The 27025-nt window shown below is 40.1% G+C and overlaps 1 protein-coding gene across 5 annotated transcripts in view; it reads right to left on the bottom strand.

Moving 5' to 3' along the window:
• Window positions 1-27025, bottom strand: part of cntn5 (contactin 5) — a 152958-nt gene that overhangs the window by 103106 nt on the left and 22827 nt on the right. For all 5 annotated transcript variants that reach the window (XM_028962211.1, XM_028962209.1, XM_028962213.1 and 2 more), the window contains one exon: window positions 2235-2354. In XM_028962211.1, the coding sequence (XP_028818044.1) occupies window positions 2235-2289 (55 nt within the window). In that variant the 5' untranslated portion in view covers window positions 2290-2354. The remainder of the gene's footprint in view (window positions 1-2234; window positions 2355-27025) is intronic.

The following is a 27025-nucleotide window of genomic DNA, read 5'->3' as shown; positions in this document are numbered from 1 at the left end:
GTTGAATTAAGTTAACTATAGGAACGGCTTCTCTCCGTGTTTTAAAATTGTGTAATTTTTCACTGCTGCAGCATGTGAAGCGTGGAGTGCTTATGTGTTTGTCTCAATAACATTAAAATACATTTTGTTCATTTATTAGTTCATTTATTTATTTGTTTTTTATCTATTTATCCATTTGGTTATTAATTTCTTTCTGTAGTATTTATATAGTGATTGACTTATATTAATTGTATTCTTTATTTATTACAAATTATTAAAAAGTACCTGAAGAATTGAAAATATTGAATCGAGCATCGAGTACCAAGTACCATCCTTAGTATTAGTATTAATTTTGAAATTTCTGTATTGAAAGTGAAAGTGAAGTGATTGTCATTGTGACAAGCCTAGCGTATACCCGCCACACATCATGCAAACTGGTAAATTAGGAGTTCAAATCCTCCCAGTTTAAATTAATTTTTTCATTTAAAAGCCCTCTAGTCGTCTCTTTCCATCCTGCCCAACACAACCACCCATCACCACAAGCTGTTTTATATTTCAAAGCATTTAAGGCCTGAGGGATAGAGAACACCTGCTGAGGAATACATAATTTCACTTATACAAACAGCTGAAGGGTTCCTTGTACGGGCCGTGATGAGTTCTGACAAACCAGCCTCTGAACAACAAGCGGCGAGCAGATCCTTACGGAAAACAATTCCACAGGATGTATGCAGCCCCTGTTCATCAGTGCAATTAGTGTACAGACATATTTTTTCCATGACACCACTTGCGTGGAAAACTGGAAAGCGCCATTCTCTGCACTGCAGACAAAAGGAAAGCACCAAGGTGAGAGTGTGGTGGTAAAACCCCATTCTGCACTGAGAAGGTGCGTGGGCTTCAAACGTTCAGAAGGGAAAAAAATGCAGCCATGTTTCGCCCACGTCTGGAAACAGAGACCAAAAGTTCAATCTGAATCTGTAATTTTTTTTCCCACTGTCATTTGTTATGCTCTTTGATTATTATAGTCGCTTCATTTCTTTCAAAGATGGGTTTTTACCCATTCTGTGCTGTAGACTCTGAGCTACTTACATTTATGGTTGACTGTGCAAAATGAATTGGAACAGGAAACGGATACTTAACCCTTGTGCTTTACTTAAAACGATGTACTGAGGATAAAATTGCAATAAAACTGCTGGTCATAATGATTAAAGGCTGCCTATTTCAACCCTTCACATACCAGTTTCTTTACCTGATGCCTGTTGAAGTGCATTGAAGTACGAAATAAATAAATAGAGTTATCATGTAAAAAAAATATATATTGTGCTTTAAAAGATGGAAAATCAGAAAATTGTTGTTTTAATGGCTTTCAATGGACAACTTTCAAGTATTCTTCAAGTGTTCATAGTTTCTTTATATAATTATTTTTGGATCTATGGAATTTTTTAAAGCAAATACACAACCTTGCTAAAATTATTACATTGATATAAGCATTTGTGCATGTATACATAATTTTTTCAAAAAACAAAAACAATATGCCTTATGCTTTATGCCTTCAAGAAATTCATTAAATGAATAAAATTCTAATGTATAATATTTTAGCATAACGTAACAGAAAGTGCTGAGGTGTAATAAAGCGTGGCACTAATATGAAAAGCTTGTTATGCATACAGTGCATAGAGCGAAATTAAAATGCTGTTCTGTAGGTGAGAACAATAAATCACATTCTTTCCCAGAAAAAGGCCTTGTCCCTCATTGTGAATGCCTCTCTGAGCTTTTGTAGTTTTGTGCAACTACACTGCCTGCAAATGTACCTCTCTGACAGCCACGATGACTTTTTCTCGCCCCCCCCCAGACCGTCCTAATTCCTGATGCCATCTCATCCCACTGTTTTGGCACAAGCGACCACAGTGACACAGGAAGACTCCTTTCAAGTGCTAGGGGCTAAAACACAAAAAGTCAAAAATCATCCCCTCTCATTTGCTGTTGCTCAGTGTGGTATTGACATCTGTGCAGCAATTACACTGTACACACATCAGGCCAATCAGACAGCTGCGTGGTGCAATGCTCCCCAACAAGCAGATCTTTTTACATGCAGCACCAGAATCTGACGTAATAATTGTGTTAAAAGTGTGTGTTCTGCGCTTTGGCATTGTGGAACGCTTTAAGCAACGGTGAAGGAAATCAAGAGATCGTCAAACTAATCACAATAGGAGTAATAATATTTAAATATGCAACAATGTTGCACGTCGCATTCTTACCAGAAAGGCCACTGATAAAAGACAGGAAGAGAAGTGGTTTCCATGGTGACCCCATGCTTGCTGTGGAGGGTCCCCTTCTGCGAGATTGTTAGTAGGTCTGTTTCTTCATTAAAGCAGTGCCTAGGAAAAAAAAATACATAAAATAAATAACAAATAAAAGGTAAGCGTAAGGTTTCAGGCTCAGGTCCGTACCTGGTTCCAGAGGTAATTAAAGCCGAGGAGAGGTACAAAGCAAAAAAAAGTACTGGTAAAGGGGAGCGGGAGAGGCATTGAGAGAACAAGATATGTTTTGCATGCAACCTCATTTTCAAGTCCTCATCAACTTTGCAGCTGGCACATGCACTTAAAGGCTGCACTTCCAGACTGTATTATTTTTCTGATCAAAGCACAGTTGAGCCTGCTGCTGCTACAGGCTCGCCAGCATTAGCCAGTCGGTTTCAAGCAGGGGGCCCTTTTTACTCAGTCTCACCGACATTCTGGGCCTGATCTGGCAATGGTGGGAATTTCTGCTATTTCTGCCAAAAGCGTTTAAACGTCGTGATGTAGAACAGGTGCGGCGTGGCAGCAGTGGGGCTACCATAGACTCACAAGATCAAGCTATCAGTGTGCAATGCAATTATATTCCCAATTGCTTCTCTATTACTGCAACAATATTTAGGTTTTGTTTTTTTTCTCTAATATCCCCTCGATAATAATGCCCTTATTTGCTTCTTACTTATCACTTGTAAAGTGTTGCAGAAATGCATAGCACTATTGTTTTAAACACTGTTTTAGAAACGTTATTTCTGTGCCATGCAATAGGTCCTAAATATCGGATTAACTATAAAACGGGACTAATTAAAAGGGATTAACTAAAAGACAGGACATTAGTCATTAAAGCCTACATTCACCACAGGCTGTATTATTCTGAAGACCTTCGCCATGGCATTTATCGAGTGGAGAATATTAATCCCAACAAATAAAGTTTGTATAATGACAGAACAAGAGTGCTAGCAGGATGAGTAACAGCAGAGAAGTACATGACTTCAAGGTTGAACTACAAAATTTCCTTATTTAAGAGGCACCGTTGTGTGCCTCTTAAATAAGTGAAGTGATTGTCACATGTGATACACAGCAGCACAGCACACGGTGCACACAGTGAAATTTGTCCTCTGCATTTAACCCATCACCCTGAGTGAGCAGTGGGCAGCCATGACAGGCGCCCGGGGAGCAGTGTGTGGGGACGGTGCTTTGCTCAGTGGCACCTCAGTGGCACCTTGGCAGATCGGGATTCGAACCGGCAACCTTCTGATTGCGGGGCCGCTTCCTTAACCGCTAGGACACCACTGCCCCTCATGTTTGTGGTCTGAAATATTAGACCATTTTGGACTGAGAAGTTGCACAGGAAACCTCCATATATTGTACAAATAACTAAATAGTGTATTATAGTTGTTTTTGGCGGCCTGTTCTTAGTTTTTAGTTTTAATCTAGTTTTGTGTGAATTTGTCTTAGTCATGTCTTAGTCATGTCATTTTAGTATAGGCAAATTTCAGTCAACTAAAACACCTTTTAGTCTTATTTAAGTGGTTAATCTATTCCAAGTTTAGTCAATGAAAACCGATGACATCAGAAAATTGTATTTTAATCTCTTTTCCTTTATTTCACCCAGTCAATATAGTATAATTACCTAGTAAATCAGACAAAAAGCAACATTTTCTTTTAGTCAAACCCATTTCATAATTAAAACAACGTTATATTATCATATATTATACGGAGATGGTCCTAACAAATTTGGAGCTCTATAGGCAAGATTTTAGGTGCCGCCCCCTTGCATTACAGTAAATTCCACTGCTTGTTTAGATCTACTCACAAGAAACTGAATAGTATTCAAAAAACTTATAGTATTCAAACCAGATAACATATAGGAGTTTAGACCCAATCCTCAAAAGTGAGCTAAATAAGTTCCTAGAACTTTCTATGGTGCAGAGTCTGAGGATCCAGGGTTTCCCAGCAGAACTTTACAGAGGACATAACATTGCCTTTTCCCCATCTTTTTTCCTGCCATTTTCTTGCTCCTGGTCTACTGTCTTTATGATCTAACAGAGCATGATTCATCACATCCAATTCCATTGTATGTACTTTAGGAGGAGAACAGGGGTCAGCAAGTGTGATGCTGTGTGTGCTCTATCATGACCAATGAGAACAGATAGGCTTGCCTTCTTGAACCTACTGTGGACCTTGGACATACTTGTTGCCCTTCCTTGAACCTACTAGGGTTCATAAGACATGAGATGCTCTGATACAGATTTTTAAAACCACATATTCTCTATATATTTGGCCTTGGCATATGCTATATCTCTTCATCTGGTTTTAAAATATAATTTATAACATCTATTGTATATGTATATAATACGTATAACTATAATTTTTACCCATATGTTCCATTTTCTATCCATATCCACACAAATGCTAAAAGTTAACCTTTAACATTAGAACTCCCAGGTTCTGACCCTTTGCCTCTGTGGCATTGTAGGTCTCCACACCATCTCCACCAAGTGGGTTTCACTGAACTCTTCCTGTCTGTTTCCCAGCCGGGGTCTCTGCTGTGTATTAAATAATGTGGGCCTCCAGTCAGGCTGTCTAAAGTTCATCACACTTGACTGCCCCACATCAGGCTTGTCAGAGCTTCACTCTCTCATTTTAGAGACCTTTTCCTGAAGACGCTCAGAAGAGAGTCCTGAAGCCTGTGTGTAATTGTGAAGCATCGAGCACTGAGCTGGGGACCCACTCTTGTCTCACTGCTAAAGCTCAGGAAGAAAGAACGAGTTTGGCCAAGTGTTCTGTTTTAATTAGAGACGAAACAGATGAAGTCGCATGGGAACCAAAATGGCTGTTGCTTTGCCAATGCAGCCCAATGTAATGCCAGATGTAAAACTCAATCATACTCTTATTTACTATACCACATATGAATCTCAGAACTTCTGCAGTAATAGCCTTGCTGCAGAGAAAGAACTGTTCTGACTTTGTTCAGTTCTACCAACCGATTGCAGCTACGGTTTTTATTGCAGTGTGTAGGATCAATAAGGTTATAATTAGTACAGCTAAAATATCCCCACAAAGTCTGTTTACTGGTCAGCAGAACAGTATACACAGTTTCACAGTAGCAACAAAGGTCTATAACTGAACAAGGAACAAGGATCTAAAAACACAGAACAACTTGCAGGAACAAACAAACAAACCGTTCAGAGACAGAAGATAACAATACAGGGCTTTAAGGGAACTCTCAAAACAAAGGCTAGAACAAAATAAGAAGACGACTCAAGATAATGCATTTTTGTATGTTATTACATCTGGGAAGTGGTGGCCTAGTGGTTAAGGAAGCAGCCTTGTAATCAGAAGGTTGCTGGTTCGAATCCTGAACCATCAAGGTGCCACTGAGCAAAGCCCCGTCCCCACACACTGCTTTCCGGGTGCCTTTCATGGCTGCCCACTGCTCATGATGATGGTTAAAAGCAGAGGACACATTTCGTTGTGTCAGCATGTTACGTGGTGCAGTGTTTCACAATCACTTTCATTATTAAACACTACCTTTAAAAATTAATTGATCAGATATGTGAAATAAATTTTGCAAAAAATGGATGAATTTGTGCATTATCAACTAGTCATGCCTGAATCCATGTTGCTAATCTGAATCTGCCCTAAATCTCATTTGCTGTCTGTCTCCATTGTCTCTGCACATCCGCATAGGAAGGAAACAAAAAGCAGCTGCATTATTTGTATTCAGTTACTTTGAAAACTTATTAAAATATCACTTTTTTTTTGTTTTTAATGCAGTAATTACATGGAATAAATATACTGAAGTGCAAATGTATTGTGCTATTCCTTAGTGAAGACTTTCAAATTTTTCCACATGCCCAGACAGTGGTCTGCACTCCTGCCTGGGGGAAAAGGCCTGTAGTAAAAGTGTGGTAATTGTTTTGAAGGCAACTCTAATTTCAAAGCCTTTAAAGGCGATGATAAAAGCGATGAAATGTTCATTGCACTGGCAAACCCACGCAGCTTGACTCTCTTTGAATTCTTCATTAATTAAAAGAGCCAGATCAAATGTAATCTCTCCCAGAGGCAAAGGGATTCACACGCTTTGGACCTGAGATGAGACCTCAACAGTGACCTCAGCAGGACAAAAAATAGCTTAAACCAGATGAGAACAAGCCGCTGCTCGTACAAAAGGTGATCATTAAAAGCGAAACTTGTTCTGCCCAGACATTTCTCTATGCCATTCAGCCTCTAGAAACTTTTGACCATGGTGTAATGGCGACAGACAGGGTGGAGTAAAGTCTAAGTAACATGAACATGTCAATGAGTTTGTGCATTTAAGATATCATCCAGAAACCCATTGTGGAGAATGTGCAGTCATTCAGGATTTTACATCAGATTAATTTAAGTATGCAAGGAAGGTCATACATTCTGATAACCATATAGCCTTGTACCCAACATCACGGCTTGTGACACGTTTTATTTTTTTTATGTATTTGTTTAGCTGAGGCATGTGTCCTGAGAGAAGAGGCTGCACCACATCATAGAGTCTGGGGGACTGGATTGGAAGTAAGAAGAATTCAGAGAATAAATAGCTAAAACAATTAAAACTGACCCACAGAATGACATGGTCATTTACTTGTTGATATTAATTATTTGACCTTTCAGCAAGAGGCTGCTTAGTGAAAAATGTTGAAACAGCATTGCATCATACACCTAATTTGAACCTGCATTTGGGGCTGTAAGTAAGCATTTATATACTTGAGTGTGTGTTACTTACTGAGAAACATCATTCCATCCAATGGAAAACCTTCATCTATAATCTCACTGTAACTAAGCAAAATCATTCAGGCAACAATGTAAACATAATTGTCACTCCTGGGACTCCTCTCAGCCAATCAAAATCCCCATCTGGCACTATAGTATATTTATATGAACAAATGGCCTCTGATTCTTCGGTGTTTAAAAACTGTGAGTAAAATCTCTCAGAAGTGACTCATGATGTCAGTGAGATATCTAAGGGATGGGATTGGAAAAAATTAAAATCGTACTGACATGATGTCTTGGATGTTGCTTTGGAGTCATTGGTGTGATTAATGCAGAAGATGATGCAGGGACCTTTGAGGGCTAAGACAGTTAACAGTCATGTTTTCCAAAACAACTCTAAGTGGCTTTGTTGGTCTGAGAACCAAATTTTTCTGATATTGCTAAACTGAAACTCATCTTACACAGTGGCTTAAATTTACTCCATGTCGCTTTGGCCATAATTTTTTCTCTTTGCTAGTTTTACACAGTGAACTCCACGTCTCCATGGCATCCAGTCTCAGAATGCTAATGTTTCATTCAAGGATTTCCTGGTTTCACCTGCAAAATTCATCAGCATTTACCCTGAAGAAATGGAGGAAATGGAACATGAAGCTTTCTCTAGAAATAAAGGTAAAGCAGAGTTTGTTCCCTGGCAGTGGGAGTGTAAAGGACTGATATAGAAAAACTGATGTGTTTAAGGCATAAAACAAGCTTCTTACTAAGACAGACACACACACACACACACATATATATATATAACATATATTATATAAAATATGTAGTTAACAAAAATAGCATACAATGGAAAAAAACAACAAAAAAGAAAGCTTGGGTCTCTGCAAAGCAGGGAGCTTTTGCTGTGATGGCAGCATTTCACAATCTTGGCTTCTCTCCACCACCTTAAGTTAGACAACGGGGACGGTTTCCAACAGTCCTGAAGGTTTATGCTGAACACTTCCTTATCATTCACTCATGTAAAGTGGATTTTGATGCTGACAATAGTGAACAAAGCAGCCATGAAGGTAAAAAGAGGCGACTCTGAAAAAACTGATTCATAAAACATACTTCACTTTCTCCTGCTACAAAAAATAAAAATAGATGGCCAAAATCTCTGCCAATGACTGCCACAGCTGCGTTCAAACGTTTACTGCATTCAGAAATTATTCAGACCTCTTTCAACTTTTAATCATTTGTCATGTTGTAGCCTTCTGCCAAATGTATGTACATTCATTATAGTTTGTCCTGAATCTATGCTCCTTGTATGACCTTTGCTGCGATGCTGACATATTGAACCCAGGTGACGTCCATTTCTCTTGATCATCTTTGAGATGACAGTCGAGCTGTGTTAAATGAAATTGATTAGATATGATTTTGAAAGGCACACACCTATTTATAAAAGGCCTAACACCTCACAGTGAATACCACAGTGTCTGAGGAGAGGAACTGATTATGGCAAGGCACAGATCTGGAGGCTACAAAAAAAATCCAGTGCAGTTAATGTTCCCAAGAACACAGTGACCTCCATAATGCTTAAATGGAAGACGTTTGGGACAACCAGGACTCTTCCTTGAGCTGGCCAGTTGGCCTGAATGAGTAATTGGGGAGAAGTGAGTGAGTAACCAAATGGTGAGTAACCAAAAACCAAAAGATGACCCAGAGAACCACATCTGTGTTTGTTTAGTGTCATTGTCGTGTTGGAAGGTGAACCCTCAGTCCAGTTTTATCCAGGATATCTCTGTACTCCAAAAATGCCTTTTTGCCTAAATGAAAAATTATTGTTTGACAGTTTTCTAAATCAAATGACATAATTCATTAAAAGACACTTGATGCTGTGTATCTGTAAAGTGTGGATGAGCAGCATTAATACAGCTTATCTTCAAGGGCCAGGGACAACTTTAAAGTTTACTTCTGTACAACTTCCCCTTTTAAAATACATTCTGCATGCGCTGCATGTTCTGAGCAAAAAAAAGTCTAAGGCCTACATGTGGAGGAAACCAGGCACTACTCATCACCTGGAATGCTGCAGGTACTAGACAACTGGTCGTAGTTGAACTAAAGATGAAAGTGCATAGATATCCTGGATAAAACTGGACTGAGGGTTCACCTTCCAACATGACAATGACCCTACACAAACACAGACGTGGTTCAGGAACAACTCTAAATCATTCCCAAAAAGACTCAAGGAGTCCACATTATATTTCAGTTCCTCTTTTTTTGAAAACAATTCCAGAATTCTGTGTTTGTACTGTCATTATGGGGTACTGAGTGCTTCCTAGACAGAAAATCTAATTTGGACCAAATAGGTGTGTCTCCATAACTGCCAATAACCTTCACGTTAAACACCAGGACTCACAAGCTTTGGGACTAACAACTGTTTACAGTGGACTTCCAATAGAGTATGGAATAATTTTAGGAGGAAGGATTACAACTTAAATTTTGTCAGATTTTTTATGTTTAAAGCCAATATCCCTAAAATTTTGAAGGAGAGCTATTAGCTTTTCCAAAGCTTCAGACACAAAGATTGACAGAAAAGCTGATAACCTAAACCTGAACGAACATAAACCGCATCTGGCAAACTAAAGAAAATTGGTCACAAGCTACAGAAATAAGGCAGAGTGCCATTGTCCCAAAGTGGCTGTGGTGTTCTGAGAGATATTCTTTACCTACCAATCACTTGTAACAGTCTCCTGATTGTAATTACAGTCTCCATTATATTTCCTGTTTAATAGTCCATATGGCGAACATATTCTGCTCAGCGCATGCAGAATGTATTTTAAAAGGGGAAGTCGTACAGAAGTAAACTTTAAAGTGTTCCCTGGCCCTTGAAGATAAGCTGTGTTAATGCTGCGCATCCACACTTTACAGATACACAGCATCAAGTGTCTTTTAATAAATTATGTCATTTGATTTAGAAAACTATCAAACAATAATTTTTAATTTAGGCAAAAAGGCATTTTTAGAGAAAATGAACACCATTTAGCACATTCAGTGCTGCTATAAGAGTAGTATGTCTTCCAGAGAACAATGCACACCATAAATGGACGTGTAAGTGAATACATGAGATACATCTGTTGTGAATCCATACAACCCCAACCCGACACTGTTACATGCCCGCATTCACCACTTCAAACCAGCAAAATCAGAACATTCATCTTCACTGCCCAGGTTAAATGTCCAAAACCTCCATTCAAACCAGAGTAATTTTGACTGATGACACTGGAAATGAATCGCCTGTAGGGCTGCCTTCAAGCCTTCACCCGGAAACTGTGCCAGGCAGTGGAGGGCTGAAAAATAACAGATAGGCTTGTCATCCCCCTGGGTTGTAGGCACTTTGGCCTCACAAGGTGTGTCCATGAAGCCGTAGCATCTGAATTGGTAAATAGGCAGGCATGGGAACCGATTAACAAGTGTCTACACAGTCATGCTCTTGGTGGAAACCAGATTCACAAACTTTGTACCAGGCACTTTCACGTCAAATTTGGACAACTGCTGTTATGAAAGGACTGTGATAATTCGGTTCATTATCAGGCACATAGATGCACACACAGGGTCCTGTTTTTGGTGAAACCAGAGCTTTGCTCTCCACCACATATCTATTGGGCCATTGCTCAAAATACTTGTACTTTATAACTCATGTGTTTTATATACATTTAAAATGTATATTTTATCAGGAGTGATTTCGCAGTCTAGCCTCCCATTTCTGTTTTGACTGCCGGTCTCGTTACGTTTATGGTTTATTTCTAGCAGCTGTAATGAGCTTTTAAATAGTTTGTGTTCAGGAAGCTGCACTGACATTCAGAGATTCTAGAATGAAGGCATTTAAAATGTCAGCCTGAAAATACCTGTTGCCATGTTCTGTTTTTTTAGAAATCGCCCACATCAGTGAAATATGTAAACATAGCAAGCTTAATATTCTACTCAGCAATAATGTGTTATCTGTTACATGTTACATGACATGTTGGGTGAATGATTTTCCTCCGGATTCAAAGGAAATCCACGTAGCCTCATGCTCATGTATTTCCGGAAATGTCATTCGCGTAAAAAGCTACATGGATAAATGTAGGGATCCACTTTGCACATTTTTAAATAAATTGTACATATGTACATGAATTGTACACATACTTCAGTTCTACCCAGTGACTCCCTACCAATTATGATAGACTCCCAATGACTGCAGATACTAAAATACAGCAACAAGTAGCACTCTGAATATGAATGTATTTAACAAAAATATCCTGCCCTAAGATTTCCGTGATGCAGAAATCGCAGAATCACACAAATAAAATGGAATTGTGTATAATTTGTGTTTCTGGTCACATGCGTTTCTGGTTGAGGCGTGACTTTTGCACACACCGGCATGGTCAGCTGTTATTGTCTGGACCACAAAATTGGCAAACTTGCGCAGTTCAGCAAATCAGCTGTGAAACATGATTTTATTAACATGATATAACATGATATAACATGAAATAACATATATAATTGATAACATAGAATTCAGAAAAATTCAAATGGAATGGATCGGATTTACGGAACGGATTTCATAGGGCCCTAAAAATGCACATTTCAATTGCAAAATGTCAATATCTCCAAATGGTAAATCCCAGCATAAAATGCTTGTGCAACTAAACAGTCTTGTAGATTCCTACGGACATTGAGCTGTTCCTCATCAATCAGTATTTTTCTGGAGGGGGTTGCAATCTTGCTGGTTCCCGTCACTACAACTTGGATGATTTTTGGATCACACAAGACTGATTTGCACCCTGTGACGGACATCTGACAAGCTGCTCCAGAGACATGGTGCTGCAAGATTTACAGCAATCAACAGAAAAAAAGAGAAAGGATTGAATGCCAGTTATCTTTATCTCAAAAAGAACTCCCTACCAGTCCCTTTTGCTTGAGTGTTATTTTTGAGACCAAAATCCAAAAATTATAACAATGTTTTTGTGAATACAACAGACATGCCAACATAGTTTCAACATCTTCCATTTAGTTGCCATTTTATTCAGTTTCTTTGTTCATAAAACACCCCTTGATGGTGGGGCCAGATCTAATCTCTGTGGGGGTAGGTCATGATATTTCATTCATCTTTAAGTATTTGTTTGGTCAGCCGGTGATGGCACTTTGCAGGTGGTTGCTCAACCACAAAACTTTGCAAAAATAGAGATGTGAGTTGTCAGCGTCATCCTGCATGTTCACTCTCACACTGTCAATGTATTTTTAACTTGTGTGATCGGTTGCATTGCATGATATTACAAAAATACTATAATGCTTTGAGTCTTAGTTCAGCTGAAGAACATAACTCAGAGCTCGTCTGGAACTTACCATCCTGACTTATATGAAGCACCGGTGCGTCAGCTGTGTCCCTGGTCATTATTGCCATTAACAACAGGCTGTCACATGTTGTCTGGGGAGGTTTGCTGACACACTTCGCATTTACCAAGCTACTGCAGTAGGAAAAATGGCTTAACTCCATATCGGGGTTTTGTTACTTCATTAAGAGCAGATCTCTACATGAGTCAGGGGTGTCCAATTCCTTATTATATGCAGATTAGAACAATGTCACTGTGTTATTCTTCTTATTATAATAAGTTTATGTTTGCATGAATCATTTTCTGATTCTGTAAAAATGATATAGAGCACTTCTACGGCAGTCCAACACCTTGTGGGCCAGAGTAACCCAGTTCGTAGAAAAGCTTTGCTTTGCTGCCTTCCCCTTGAGAAATTTTCCAGCTAACGCTTAACAAAGGATCTTATTTAATAAAGGAAGTTATGCAACACTGTGACCCCCTGTGCTATTTTACTGACCTTGAAATGAGAACTCTTGTTTAACTTATTTTCTTCCTTCTGTTCTGCTCAGTTAAGACTGTTAAGAGTGCTGTTCTATTTTCTAGTAATGAACTGCAAGCTCAAAAGTTTGTTGACACAGGGCAATTTTAATTCCCCCCCTGAGACAGTTTTGAAAAATGTTCTCCTCTTTATAAGTTGTTTCATTATTTCTGTTGTCCTTGGTTGGGCAGAGAAAATGTAACCAATATCAGGAGCTGTCAAACTCCTTCTTTCATATTAGTTAGCTATGGAAAGATATGGTGCAGTATTTTTTCCACCTCTGTCGTGTTTGCCACTGATTCTGAAATTTCTGTCTTCATCTGGGTGGAATGATTAAAGCGAGAGAAATATTTCAAGCTTGGCCGTGGTTTTATTTTTATCTGCCTACACACAGATGCTCATTCCATTAATTTGGGTGGGTTAAAAATTATACTCTGTACCATGTTCTGCACCAAGGAAATGAGCTATTCATTCAAATAAATACAGTAGTATTTAGTAATAGTAATAGTAAACAGTAATCAAAGTGGGTGTGTGCGCTTCTGTCTGATGAGAATGGCATAATCTAGGAAAATTGCTGCTGTACCGTTTTCATCATGGAAACAAGTGTTTAATAAAAGGCATGGATGCTTGTGTGCTGGATTGTAATCATAAACATGTTTTTTTTCTCTTTCTATTGATTTGCTGTAGCCTGTAGACTAACAGAAATGCCAGGGTACTGATTTGTAACCTGTATTTCCAGTTAAAATCAGGCTAATCTTTCAAAGGATTATTACGAGATTCTGCTCTCGCACAGGACTGCAGTTTGGGTGTGTCCAGGTCAGACAGGCAAGTCTTGCTGATGCTGCGGAAGAGTTTATAAGGCTTTTTTGAACTTTGCCAATTACTTAAGGTTGTGCGTGGTGTCTACACAGATTTACATTTCAGAATTCCATGCAATCATCTAGCTGAATTTTCGGCCTCTTCAGTACTTGGAACATATTCAGCACAAATACAAAAGAACCTCTCCTTTTAGTGCAGTGAGGTCGTCAGAGAAACAAGGTTGATTTTCTTCATGTCTGCGAGAACAGTGTAACATCTAAGGGAATGGAATTGTTCTGCAAATAAATGAAATCTTGTACCATACAATGATGATCTCGATCTGAGACTGGTATCTTTTTTCCCCATTCATCAGTAATTAAAGGGCCGTGATATATGGAACAGTATTATCTTGTCTTGTTGACCATAAATCGAGGATAATGGTATTGCTACTTGTAAACAGACAGCATGTACTTTGCTTTCGAGGTTCACTTCTCTGCCCAGTCAAAGCCAGCATCTCCACTCCCCTGCCCAAGCAGAAAACTCTTCTGGGGCATGCTAGTTTGCAGAAATATTGGGTGACCAGACTTTCTCTTTTCCCCGGACATAGGGAATTCACTGGACATCTTCTTTGTGCGATCTGGAAATGGAGCCCGAACATTTTATTTTTTATTGTCCTGGTTTTTGAGCTGCTCCTTGTGGTTTCTCAAAGTTTTAATTCCCAACTACAGTAAATGGGAGCTCAAAAGAATGAACTAGAAAGGGCATATAATGCTCATCTCACGTTTTTTCCACTATATTCTGTGAGAAAAATATTTTGTATTACTGTTCACTTTTTAATACAATATTATTAATATTGTTTTAAAAATGTTGCTCGCTGTCAGAACAAATACTGCTTCAAACTGCTACTGAATTGACATTTATTACAGCTTCATAAACACAGCACAATGTACATATTCGTTGATAGAATACCAATTTTAGGTTGAATTTTCCACATATAGGTGATAGTTGTAGCATGGAGAGGGTAAGGGTTCAGGCTACAATTTAGAAGGAGTACTGGTGCAGTGGTAAAGTAATTCATTTTGCATGATTCCTCATGTTCCAGACATGCTGCTAACCTATGAGACTGGTGTGTCACTCTGTGACTCGTGCGTCATGTCACATTAAGTGCAATATGCTCTCTGGCATTTGCGGTAATGAGGACAGATTTGTCACTCACACGTCACATAGGCCATGCAGTAAGGCCATGCTGACGTTTCCATATGTCCTTCAAGGTGTTCGGGTGTGTAGATACGCTGTCTGTGTCATATCATTTCAGCTTTCTGTCAAAGATAAATCCACTGTCACTTGTGGTCTGTTTAAATACTGGCACATTTTCTGAGACCTTTTCACAGTATGATAGCAAGCAGTCACATGGTCCATACCGAACTCCATTAAAATGCCACCAATTAGCATTTGATGATATGCAAATCATCTGAAAATGCTGAAATACTCAAGAGCAAAGGCAGAAATTAAGGAACCCCTGGCAAAAGGTGGATGCTGTGGTTTCAAGGTCCCAGGGTCCAATTAATTTGCTAAATACATTATGTATAATTATAATAGTGATTAAAATTATTTGCTTTTAAGTACCCATTTTGGCATGTTGCTTAAATTGTAGGCACCTTCATATTTAAATACATTTAAAGGTCTTCCTGGGTGGCGGCCATGAATATCAGTAATGCAACCAAAAATATGCACTGTTAGGGAAGGAGAAAAGGAAAAAAAAATCAATAATTGCTGTGTTGAGGTGCTGCAGAGGAGCAAAACTGTCAGGGCAAAAATGTTTATTGACATAGAATTATGCTCCAAAGTCTCTGAAGCAGTTGGTAGGTTTCTAAGCTCTTTAAAGATGATTTGTGCTCCACAAACTGGAAGAATTAATCCAAGTGCCCCGAGGGATACACTTAAAAAAAAACGAGATAAAACCGGGATTACACTCAATACGGCTTATCAGATGTCTGACCTCGACACCAGCAAACAAATCGTATGCTAATGCAGGTTCTCTTTTACCTTAGTGCCAGATAAAAACTTTCTCCTCACAGTAAAATTACAAATACTAATCGAGAATCTTAGGAATCAGTCCTAAGGTGGAAATTTTGAAAGTAAGAAGCTATGCAAGACAGAATTTGCACAAAATTCCATGTCCATTTCAAATATTATAAAAAGATTATTAAATAAAAGATAAAGACACCTTGCATCCATAGTTTGAATATCTACTGTAGTAAACAATTCATCACAATTAATTCCCTGTAAAATGCATAATTCATTTGCTAAAATATTACAGTTGATTAACAGCCCTAATGTATTTATACAACCCTTACTGAGACATACCCCCACAGTGCAATAGCAAGATGTGAGACACTCATTCCTCAGGAAAACACATTTAATCAGCTTCCTGAAGTAATCCAACCAGCGGGCCTCCACCCTCACCTTCGAAGCAATTCTCCTCTCTGGAGAAACACTAAAGGGCAAGCTCTCAATCCCACAGGTTTCTTAAGGACAACAGCTTTCCTTTGTCACATGTAAGAATACAATTTAATTCACTTCCACGGTGGCCAGTCCCATTCAAAAAGCTGTCTGAAACCAGCCTCTATTAGGACATTGCATGGGAATGTATGCTTTTTTATCTCTTGTGATGTCAGACTACTGAATTCTCTAGGGTCCTCTGCCAGCAAACCTCTAAAAATGGCTATAAATAAGGGAATGGCACAAACTGACAGTAATAACAATTTCACTGGCTGAACGCTGCAAAATCTAATGTGTTTTACAGTCAGGAGGCTTAACTTTTAATAAGGGTAGTTAAACTTCTAAATAAAGTGCTGTCCAAATGAAACATTACCCAGAAAATTAAAACTGACATGTAAAAAGTACTTAGGCTTGGTGAATTCATTGTATTGCAAGTGCAAATAATAGATCTATAATGTCGACAAACCGCAATTTTCTCATAATTTATGGGCCCTCCCAGACGTAGTGCTTTGTGTATTCTGACAGCAGTTATTGATGACCCCTCATGAAAAACTGAATTAGCCTCTTATATCAAAGAGATGTGCACAAATACACCCGTTTGATATTTTGTCTTTTTCATCAGCCTCCGTTTCATTTGTGTTATGAATGGCTGTCAGAGGTTACAAAGTATTAAAAAAAAATCTACAATACATTGTGCAATAGATGAAAATAGCATTCACCAAATCAGACACGACATTGAAATCAAGTGCCTGATATGCTGCAGGTGAGCAGCAGAGAAGCAGTGACACCTCCATGGAACGGCCTTTCGGGTGCATTCCACAGAATGGAAGCCAAATCAACATGAACTTGAACAGCACCCAAAACCTGCAGTTCTTCAGATTCGTCCTTGTCCAGATAGCTGAGGTACCTACTTTTGCCCATTTCTTCCCTGCTTAAAAACATGTCAGTGTTGCCAAATATATGGCAGTCCTTAACAGGTTCCGTTGTAATGAGATAACTATGTAACACGTCAACGGTTTTAATGCTGAGGCTGATTGCTAGTGATGCAATGGATGGAAATACGAAATGGGAGGGTCAAGTACAACAAATGGGAAAAAATTGACAGCCAATCACTCAAAAATGTACGTCTGGATTATTATTATTTTTTGTGTCTGAAAATCACCAAGTCTGATATGGTCACATGTATATGAGCAAAAACAATAATGGCATCACATTGGATGCAACCCCACAATTTGTGCCATTCCTTACAATGTGTGGACAGAAGCAGGAACAGGCACTGAAGCCCAGAGCTAATCAGGAAGCATTACTCCTCCATCATTGCTCTCCATCACACCAGCCTGGCTGGCTGCATCAGCTGATCCTCTAATGGCAGAAGACGTGCTATTTATCATGGGTAAACAAAAGCCTGAACATCACAGGCAGGAAGTGGGCTGCATCTCCACTCCATTCAACCATCACCTCATTCTAAACCACACACACACACACACACACACACACACTTGCACACAGAGTCTTCCCTGCTGCCTCCAACCATCTAAAGTGTTTCACTGTCACTATTCACCCCATGCTGGCTTGATTGTCCTGATGACCTCAATCAAAAGACAATTACCCAGGCGAGAGCGGGAGGCAATTATCTCCATCAATGTGAGACTGAGCGCACCTGAATGACGAGAGGCACCTTTAGGTAAAATCTGTGCAAACTGCAGGGTGGGAGAAGAGGTAGGAGGGAGCAGGGACTACTGGTCATGGAAACGTGTGGCTGAAATGCTTATCGCCCTGCAACTTAGCTGGAATATTAAAGAGAGCTTGAAAGAACTGGGGGGGGGCAGGCAACACTGGGATGGGGGAAGAGGGGACCAGCTTGGTGTAAAGCTACTTGCCTTGGAAATGTGCCACAAGCCGAGATAAAAATATGATGGAAGACGTTCCTGTGCATTCAGCTCAAATTATTTGCTGTGTGCCTCATGATATGAATACATATACAGTGGTGCCGGGTCTTCCTGCATGATCTCTGCTTCTTTTTCATATACGGTTCTCACCAATACCATTCTCATTTTCTTTTCAGATCAAGAAAGCGCAGCAACAATCTCATGTAAACATAGCTAGCACAACATAGCTAATATAACCAAATGAAAGTCACAGCGCAACAAAATGCTGGCAGAGTATTTGGTTTAAGGAAATATTTTACTCAGTTCATCTAATATATTAAATTGGATTCTTTATAAATACTGGCATACTGTTCTAATAAGTTTTAAACTAGACATAAATAATATCGTATAAAATAACATTAATAATAGTTGGGCAATAATAGTCATGGAGAATAGTTCTGGTACTAAACAAAGAGCTACACACTAGTGTAAGGTCGAAGGTGTGCACAGAATTTACATAAATAGATCACACAAGAAAACCACTTGACTCATATCAGTTTCATGATAAACTAACTATAATTATTTATGTCACCCAGAACACGATTTGATTGACAGCCCTCATATACTTCCTCATTCTGTATGATTTATATCTGTGTCAATCTAACATCATTAAAAGTCTTGTTACTTCCTTGTTTTCCTTGTATGGTCACTAACAAACCATTCCCAAACCCCAATTCAAAACCAGTGCCCATTAGGATGTAAACACCACACATCCAGGTTTCACAAGTGTAATAATGCAAGAAGAGATTAATCTCAGCTATGATCTCGGTGGCGTACCCATTTTCAGGTCAAAACTGAGCTGGTGCTGATGGCAGTGATGTACCTTGAATTAAGCCCTTCCATGATTGAGTCTCAAAACTTTACACTCATACAAGGCACTTTAAGACAAAGCTGCTACCAAACCAGTTACACAGCTAGTTACAATTCTAGCATTCTGATTGACAAATTAGTGCATGTGACAAACCACAAAACAGCACCCAGTGCACACAGTGAAATGTGTCCTCTGCTTTTAACCATCACCCTCTGTGAGCAGTTGGCAGCCATGACAGGCCAATTGGGGGTCCGCTCCTTTACCCGATAGGCCAACCACTGCCCCCCAAAAAAGGGGGTAGCCAGCTTCAAATCCCACTTACTACCACTGTGTCCCTGAGCAAGACATTTAACCCGAGTGTCTCCGGGGGATCTGTCCTAATAACTACTAATTATAAGTAGCTTTGGATAAGGGTGATAAATGCCATAAATGTAAATGTAAATTGTGACATAATATCCAACAGTGGGCAGCGATATCCTGGCGGTTAAGGAAACAGACCCATAATCAGAAGATTGTCGGTTCGAAACCCGAGCTGCCAAGGTGCCACTTAGCAAAGCACCGTCCCCACACACTGCTCCCTGGGTGCCTGCCATGGCTGCCCACTGCTCATGGTTAAAAGCAGAGGAAACATTTTGTTGTATCACCGTGTACTGTGCTGCAGTGTTTCACAATCACTTCACTTTCACTGCTCATGCACTCTTATTAACACAGTCTCCCTGTCTATTTAACAATGCGTTTCAGATATCTGAGTGAGAAGTAGCTCTCTGCATTATTTAAAAAATGAACAATATATGCCCATAGAAATCTTGGTTTTATGGTTTTATTTGAGACTAATCAGCAGCACATCAAATTGACAAACAGAAGGCAAAAACCAAAGATAGGGTATCCTTGAGATAAGTAGTAATTTGTTCACAGATAGCAAAACTTTCTAATTGATTAATAAGTGCTACTTTCAGTATATACTCTCTACAGCATGTAATCAAGTCATACAAACCGTTATAGTAAAAATGACTGACATATAATGTGATAATTTGACAAAACATACCTGCTATTCAGGTTTCAACAACATGATGGCTGGTTATACACAATACAGGGGTGAGAACGCCTCACATCTGAATGTAAATTCAATATATTGGCAGCATCAGGAGACCGCTATATAATCTGGGCCGCCATTTTAAAACCACTGATTGTCATCATCACCTACAAATTCCATGTCTTGGCGTGCCTCCAAGCAAAAGGGAGATTAAACCGCTTCTTTTTTTGGATCAATACAGATACCTTTGCTGGGGCTGAAGGAACTGCACGGTAATTCAGATAATGAAAGGTTTATGGGGAGGCAGCAGGAAGCTGGTCTCAAATCATCACCTCAGACAGAGAGGGAGCCTGGTTTACGTGCCCTGGAGGCTATGCACCATGGGTGGGGTTTGTGTTAGATAAACCCGGATACTAGATTTGGCCACTGGCTGTGGAAAAATGCAAGCACTTTCCTGCCGTTTAACCCATTTCGCAAGATTTTGTTTGCGCAGGCCTACAAGGACAGCGTTCTGTGCAAGAAAAATTGTACAATGGCACTGTGATACGGTGTAAGCCATTTACAGTCTTTTCAATGGATTTTTGAAATCTACAAAGCAAATAAAACTCAATATGCATGAAGGCACAGTTGGCTTTGTTGACAAATGCATCTGATTTTCCTCGAACCACATTACTAGACTTATTAACGGGTCCATTGACGCCTGCTCAATTCAGCTGCCTTGCTCCCGAGGGGAAGCTTGGCTGTGAGATAGCGCAATGAAAGCCAACCCCCAAAAGTACAAGTTCCGGCATGACAAATGGACAATTGTGTTTTTAAGTGTTGAGTTTTTGCATCTCTCAGCTTGCTCCCTTGATACAGCCCTCCATTATGGCTGCTGAGAGTAAATAAAATCCCAGTGAACAGGAGAATAAGTACAAATACATGTAAAAATGACAATATGAGAATAAAGGAAATAAACTGTGCATTATAGCGATATTAGGACTAGGGTTGCTCAATTTTGGCAAAAACAAAAGTATTTAAAACAATAATTCATTGAACATGGAAATAGTCTTAAAACTGGATATGAACACAGAGTAAAATGTAAGACCTTGAATAGGTGATAAAGAAGAGAAAAAGACTCTATTAATGTTAAAAGGCTAATTTCCCTTATCTTATTACATAATTTACATACTCATCAACCAAACAGTGACACTCATGTCCTGTGGATGGAGACATCATCATCATCCTGAAATACAGCAGCCCCATCATAGGATAAAGGTGATTCACAGTAACTTCTTCTAAGGGGACAAGTGAAAACCATGTCAGACAAAAGTCCCCCAAACAAATGAACACAGAAAGTGTGTGCATTTAAGTAATTAAGCATAAAAAAAACTATAAAAATAATGAATTATTTCTCAGCAGGATAAATGTCACTCTTAGTTAATCATCCTTGCAAGCCCTACTTAATCCAAGTCCAAAAAATGATCCGCCCCCCCAAAAAAGGAAGTAGAAGGAAATAAGCATATCTGTAGTGGCCAAATGAGCTTTTAATTATGAACACTTCCAGCCATTGCCCCTCTCAACCGTTTCCACCCAGCAATGTCCTCTTGTCAAGCTATTTCCCAGAAAGTGCTGGGGTGTCAAGTCATTTGGATACCCGTGGTGTGGCGGAAGGCAGGCAGGGAATTACGCTGACCTGGAGTCTGGAACGGCTGCCAAGGGAGGACAAGGTGCTACAGAGAATGTGTAGCATTAAAAATGATTAATCTCACTGTGCTGCCCTGCCTGGCCTATGCTCTCTAAGTTCCTCGTCTTTACAGATGATGTTCCAAGTGATACGTCCCTAGTCCTACGGCCGTAGTGGTTTGTGTTCTGTGCTGTGTGTGAGTATGGGTCTAGTTTCCCTTTTAGGTACTTAAGGGACAGGCTTGGTGAATGGAGCCTCCGCCCATGCCATCACGTGACATCCGCAGGATGCATTTAAGGATGCCTCCTTCACAAAGATGGCAACCTAGTGCTCATGGAAGAGAGGCGATTTTTTTGGGAGAGATTTGGAGTTGTGTTCTGTGCTGTTGGAGTTTTGTTGCCTATTGTTGCCTATTCCTTGTGTGTTCTCTCCCTTTGTAAATAATCCCTTTTGTGTGTGTAGTGTTCCTCCTGTTAGTTGCTGTTTAGCACTTGTCTTTGGTTTGGCTTGGTTTGTGTGTTTGCCTCACTTACCTGCACTGTAAATAAACGCACTATTATTGCACTTTGGTTGTGTTTGTGTGTTTTCCAGCCACCTTTTCCCCTCCCTTCATTGTTCACTTTCTCTACTCCTAGAAGGGAATGTGACAAGAGAAACTTGGTCACAAACAAGATGTACTTTCATGCATTGTCCATCTACACACTATATGTCAATATGTCAAAAGTACCAGCAAATAGTAGATGCCTAATCGAATGGTTGCTGGTTCAAGTCCCGAGCCACCAAGGTGCCACTGAGATGCCACTGAGCAAAGTACCGTCCCCACACACTGCTCCCCGGGTCGAAGTGTAAACCTTCACAGGCCAATTCGATTAGGATTATCAATGCCTTCATATTGATGCATCGTGATGCATCCCATACATTTTCTACATTGTCCTCATGTAACCTTCTAATAGTTGCATATACTGGTAGTACGTCACTATGCTGTGTGCGGAGTTAGTCGTCAGCCCCTGTCCTGATGCAGAGAGTGTGATGGAAACCCATTCTCTTTCTTCCTGTAGGGCCTCCTTCCTTTGCATGCTTCACCAGAGTTTCCTCCACTACACACCGACCCAAACCCATTACAACCTGAAGCCACAAACTCAACACCTGGTTCAGACGTCCATGGCGTCAGGTTTTTCTGCTCATTGAACAAAATCGAAAGCCACTTTCTGACCGAACGTGGCAGTGCTGCACTCACCGTGGGGCTCAGCATAAACAAATATGCGTGGTTTTCTAAACTCCCAGTAAGACGATTATGTTGTGTTGTAGATCCCTGTACACTCAGAGAGTGTTAGGATCAGCTTTTCCTCCATTCCCACTTCACCTGTGTGTTTCGAAGTGGCAGAAATAACACTCGCCTGCTTGGATTCTATTGGTCACAATAAAATACGTCTCGATTCAACACATTTGACCTTTGACCACGTTCAGGGAACAAGGCCACCGAGTTCAGCACCGTGCAGCGTGAATGTCCTCCCCAGAGTGGCGCTGTACTCAGATCAGGCCGCCACAGTAAGCACTACTAAAATTAACAATAATTTTTATATCAGAAAATCCCCAAGCAACATCATTATAATACAAGCGATTATGTTCTGCACTGCATCGATGCAATTTTGTCCACGTCTGCATCGTGATGGATCAATTAGATGATTAATTTTAAACACCTCAATCCTGGGTACCTTTGATAGCTGCTGTTCTTGTTGTGTATGACAATCACTTCACTTTCTTTCTTTTGCAAAATACTTAAATAATAAATACATTCCTTCTTCTCCACTCATCCAAATAAGAGGATGTACATACTTGTACACATAGTGCATGAATAGTTGGTATTGTCTTTCAATTTCATTTTAATTTAATGATCAGATGGTAACATCGTTTGAAATCCCATGCAGGGAGAAAATCATATAAGAAATGTAAGTCCTACACAGCAGGACACTTCTGCTAAGCAGAGCATTTAGAAAAGGAAACAAAATATAAATTGAAAGAAAAGACCACTGCATGGTGCCTTCAAAACCAAGCACTCACTTGCTGTCAATTAAATCCAGGAAATTGTAACACTTAATTAGCAGAGGAAAACTGATATTTTCCTCTGATGACATCCTAATGACTCTAACTTATCATCAGACAGGAACTGGGAGATTATAGTGTGGCATGTGGGGTGACATCCCTAATGGTGGCTTCTGTATGCAGCGATACCGTCACCTTTAACATTAATGCCACTGTATTGTTCAACGTTTGGCTGAGAACACTGGGTAATTAATCAGAATTATTAATATGATTATCACTGCAGTAATGAGATTCTGTAATCAAAACTAATCATTTACTAACCCTGCCATCAATAATACTTGTTTCCTCGAAAAAAAATTACGCTGTTAGACTTTTTAAAAAAATGCATAAAAGCTCTGTGATACATTGCTGTTCTTTTTTTTTTTTCAGGGTAGCCACTTGCAGGACTGCGCTCTGAAAATAGATGAAAATGATAAATATGAAGTGCGTGGTCATGGGAAATGAGGCATCTGGTAAACTCTTAATGTGCTTTTTTTGAGAATACTAGTAAAAATTGGAACAGAAAACGGGAACTAGGGAACAGGACAGCCAACTCTTTGGGTTTGTGAAGTTACATCAAAACAAAAACATGAGCAAAGTTCTTAGTATTTAAAGTTACAGCATTTATCAGACATCCCTTATCCAGAGCGACTCACAATCAGTAGTTACAGGGACGGTCCCCCCCCGGAGCAACTTGCTGTCTTGCTCAGGATCACAATGGTAGTAAGTGGGATTTGAACCTGGGTCTTCTGGTTCATAGGCAAGTGTGTTGCCCACTAGGCTACTACCACCCTAGTAGTGTATAATTCTGCATGTACTGTGTCTAATTACCTTTGTACAATGTGGTTTATGTGGTTTACAAGAGGTCACACAGGAGATATCAGATGATTTTTCTGAGTGATCTCTCATCACATGCACATTTGTTGCTGTCCATGTACAATGACATGTTGAGAGATGAGGTAGCAATCTTTCCACAATTGTCCCGGCTACCATGTTAGATTCCCACTTAACCAGTCATAAGTGTAAAGTCTTGAGAACAGTTATCATTAACTTCTGTCAAAAGGCAGACAAAGCCGGGACCTGGATTTGAAACAGTGATCTTAAAGGTGTGACTTCACAATACTACCTGCTGTACCACCATGTGGATCCAAAGTGTATCTATGGGGGTATTTTTGCTGTGCTGAATACTGCATTGTGGGTATTTGCTAATGTAACAATCACTATGGAACGGGATGCTGCACTGATTTTGTACACACAACTTAAATTTAAGTTAAAGTGATACAAAGCAGCACAGCACACGGTGCACACAGTGAAATTTGTCCTCTGCATTTAACCCATCACCCTGAGTGAGCAGTGGGCAGCCATGATAGGCGCCCGGGGAGCAATGTGTGGGGACGGTGCTCAGTGACACCTCAGTGGCACCTTGGCGGATCGGGATTCGAACCGGTATGTCAAAGCTTTCAATCATCCCTATGGGTTCCTTCCATTTTAAACATTTTGCTGAAGATCATGTGTCATACATAATTGCACTCAAACAGAAATCTATGTTAGGATATGTTAGCCTAGCGGTTAAGGAAGCGGCCCCGTAATCAGAAGGCTGCCAGTTCGAATCCCGATCCGCCAAGGTGCCACTGAGGTGCCACTGAGAAAAAGCACCGTCCCTACACACCTGGGTTAAAGGCAGAGGACAAATTTCACTGTGTGCACCGTGTGCTGTCTATCACATGTGACAAACACAATTATTTTATTATTTATTTTTATTATTTTGCCAGGAAGCATGATTAATGTTCATAGTCTATAGTCATGCTTTTGCACTATTTCAGATTCAGGTTCTAACATATGAACAAAGCTTTAAACTCATAAATATTCGACATCTGTGGCAGTTTGGACTTCAGAACTCACGAGACACGCCCTGTTGTAATAAAGTATTTTTTGTGTGTGTTGTAGATGTATTCAGGTCAGAGCAGCAATAATCCTTGTGCAAATCTGGGTGATAAAAGAAATCAGTGCAGCATCCAGTTCAGTGCTCCATAAGGCAGGAGTGCCTCCGTAGGCCTTTCCGAGGTTTAAATGCGCACAACAGATAAATGGCCATATTCCACATCATTACACTCCATCTAGGACTTCACAGCACTTAAACATCACTGTCACTAAATCTGCATTCCATTTCGACACTCCTCTTCACCACATGAGCGCTGGTGAGATGCCGGACCCATTCCCTCAAGGGCAAACATGTTTTTAATTAGGTTCTGATCTGTTGCCATGGCATTCTAATCATGCATCATCTGCTGGCGAAAGAGTTGGGCGCCTTCGCCACACATTCAGACAATTTAACTCCCGAAGGATGGGCAGCTACTCACGAGTGCGACTTACATGGATTATCGGATAAAATCGAACTGCTGCACAACCTATTAGCAATGCCAACGGCAATCTGTGCAAACACATGACCGCGCAAGTGCTGCCGCCACAGCGCCGGTCTTCTTTTTCTGCGGAAATACTGATAAAACTGCATCGTTGTGCTGTTTCATTTCAGACTTTATCACTTCCTGATATGCTCAGTGCCCAGGCCCCAATTAGAGAAGTTCACTTCCTCCGCCAAAAATCCATATATTAATCCCCACAGTGAATTAAAAACAGATGAATTCAGGACGAAAGCAGCAGGTGAGCGACAGATCAAGCGTGGCATCACGGATGGTGTCCTTCCAGGGCATTAGGGGCATCGTCGACTCGTGGACAGAACTCTCAGCCTCAGCACTCCGTTTAGCCCCCGTGATGAATCACCAGATTTATCAATAAGCCGGGGATAAAACCTTCCCTTCGGAATTACTGTTGACTCTCTTCCAGGCGCCCGTTTCATTTCAGCTCCATGCACCACTGGTCTGGCCGTCCGGGGAAGGAAGGGGGACAGTGGCGCCTACAGTTTTTTCCACTGGATTCTGATTTATGTCACTCTGCTCTCCAGTAATTGATTTTTATTGGACGAGTTTTGTTGAGAAGATGCCGCGCCCTGTTGTGTCTGTTACAGCCATCCCCTGGAATGAAAGCATGTGAACGGCACAAATAAGTGAAAAATAAATAAAGAAATTAAAGATTCAAAGCCGAAACTCGACCCTGGCTCCGGGATAAACTTTCTCCTGTGGGCAAAAATCTATAAAAAGAGAGCCGGCCTGATCTGGCTGCATGTGGGCACATTGTGCTTCAACATTGAGAAGTAACACAATACCGATTGTGGTGCATGCTTAATTGAAACAGGTTGTGAGTCCATTTGATACCACTGAAAAACAAAAAAAAAACAGACGTAATTCTATAGCTCTGTAATAGACA

Source organism: Denticeps clupeoides, chromosome 19 (assembly GCF_900700375.1).
Source record: "Denticeps clupeoides chromosome 19, fDenClu1.1, whole genome shotgun sequence".
Classification (NCBI taxonomy): domain Eukaryota; kingdom Metazoa; phylum Chordata; class Actinopteri; order Clupeiformes; family Denticipitidae; genus Denticeps; species Denticeps clupeoides.
The sequence above is the reverse complement of the archived record's forward strand: the minus strand, read 5'-3'. Positions and strand labels throughout refer to the sequence as shown.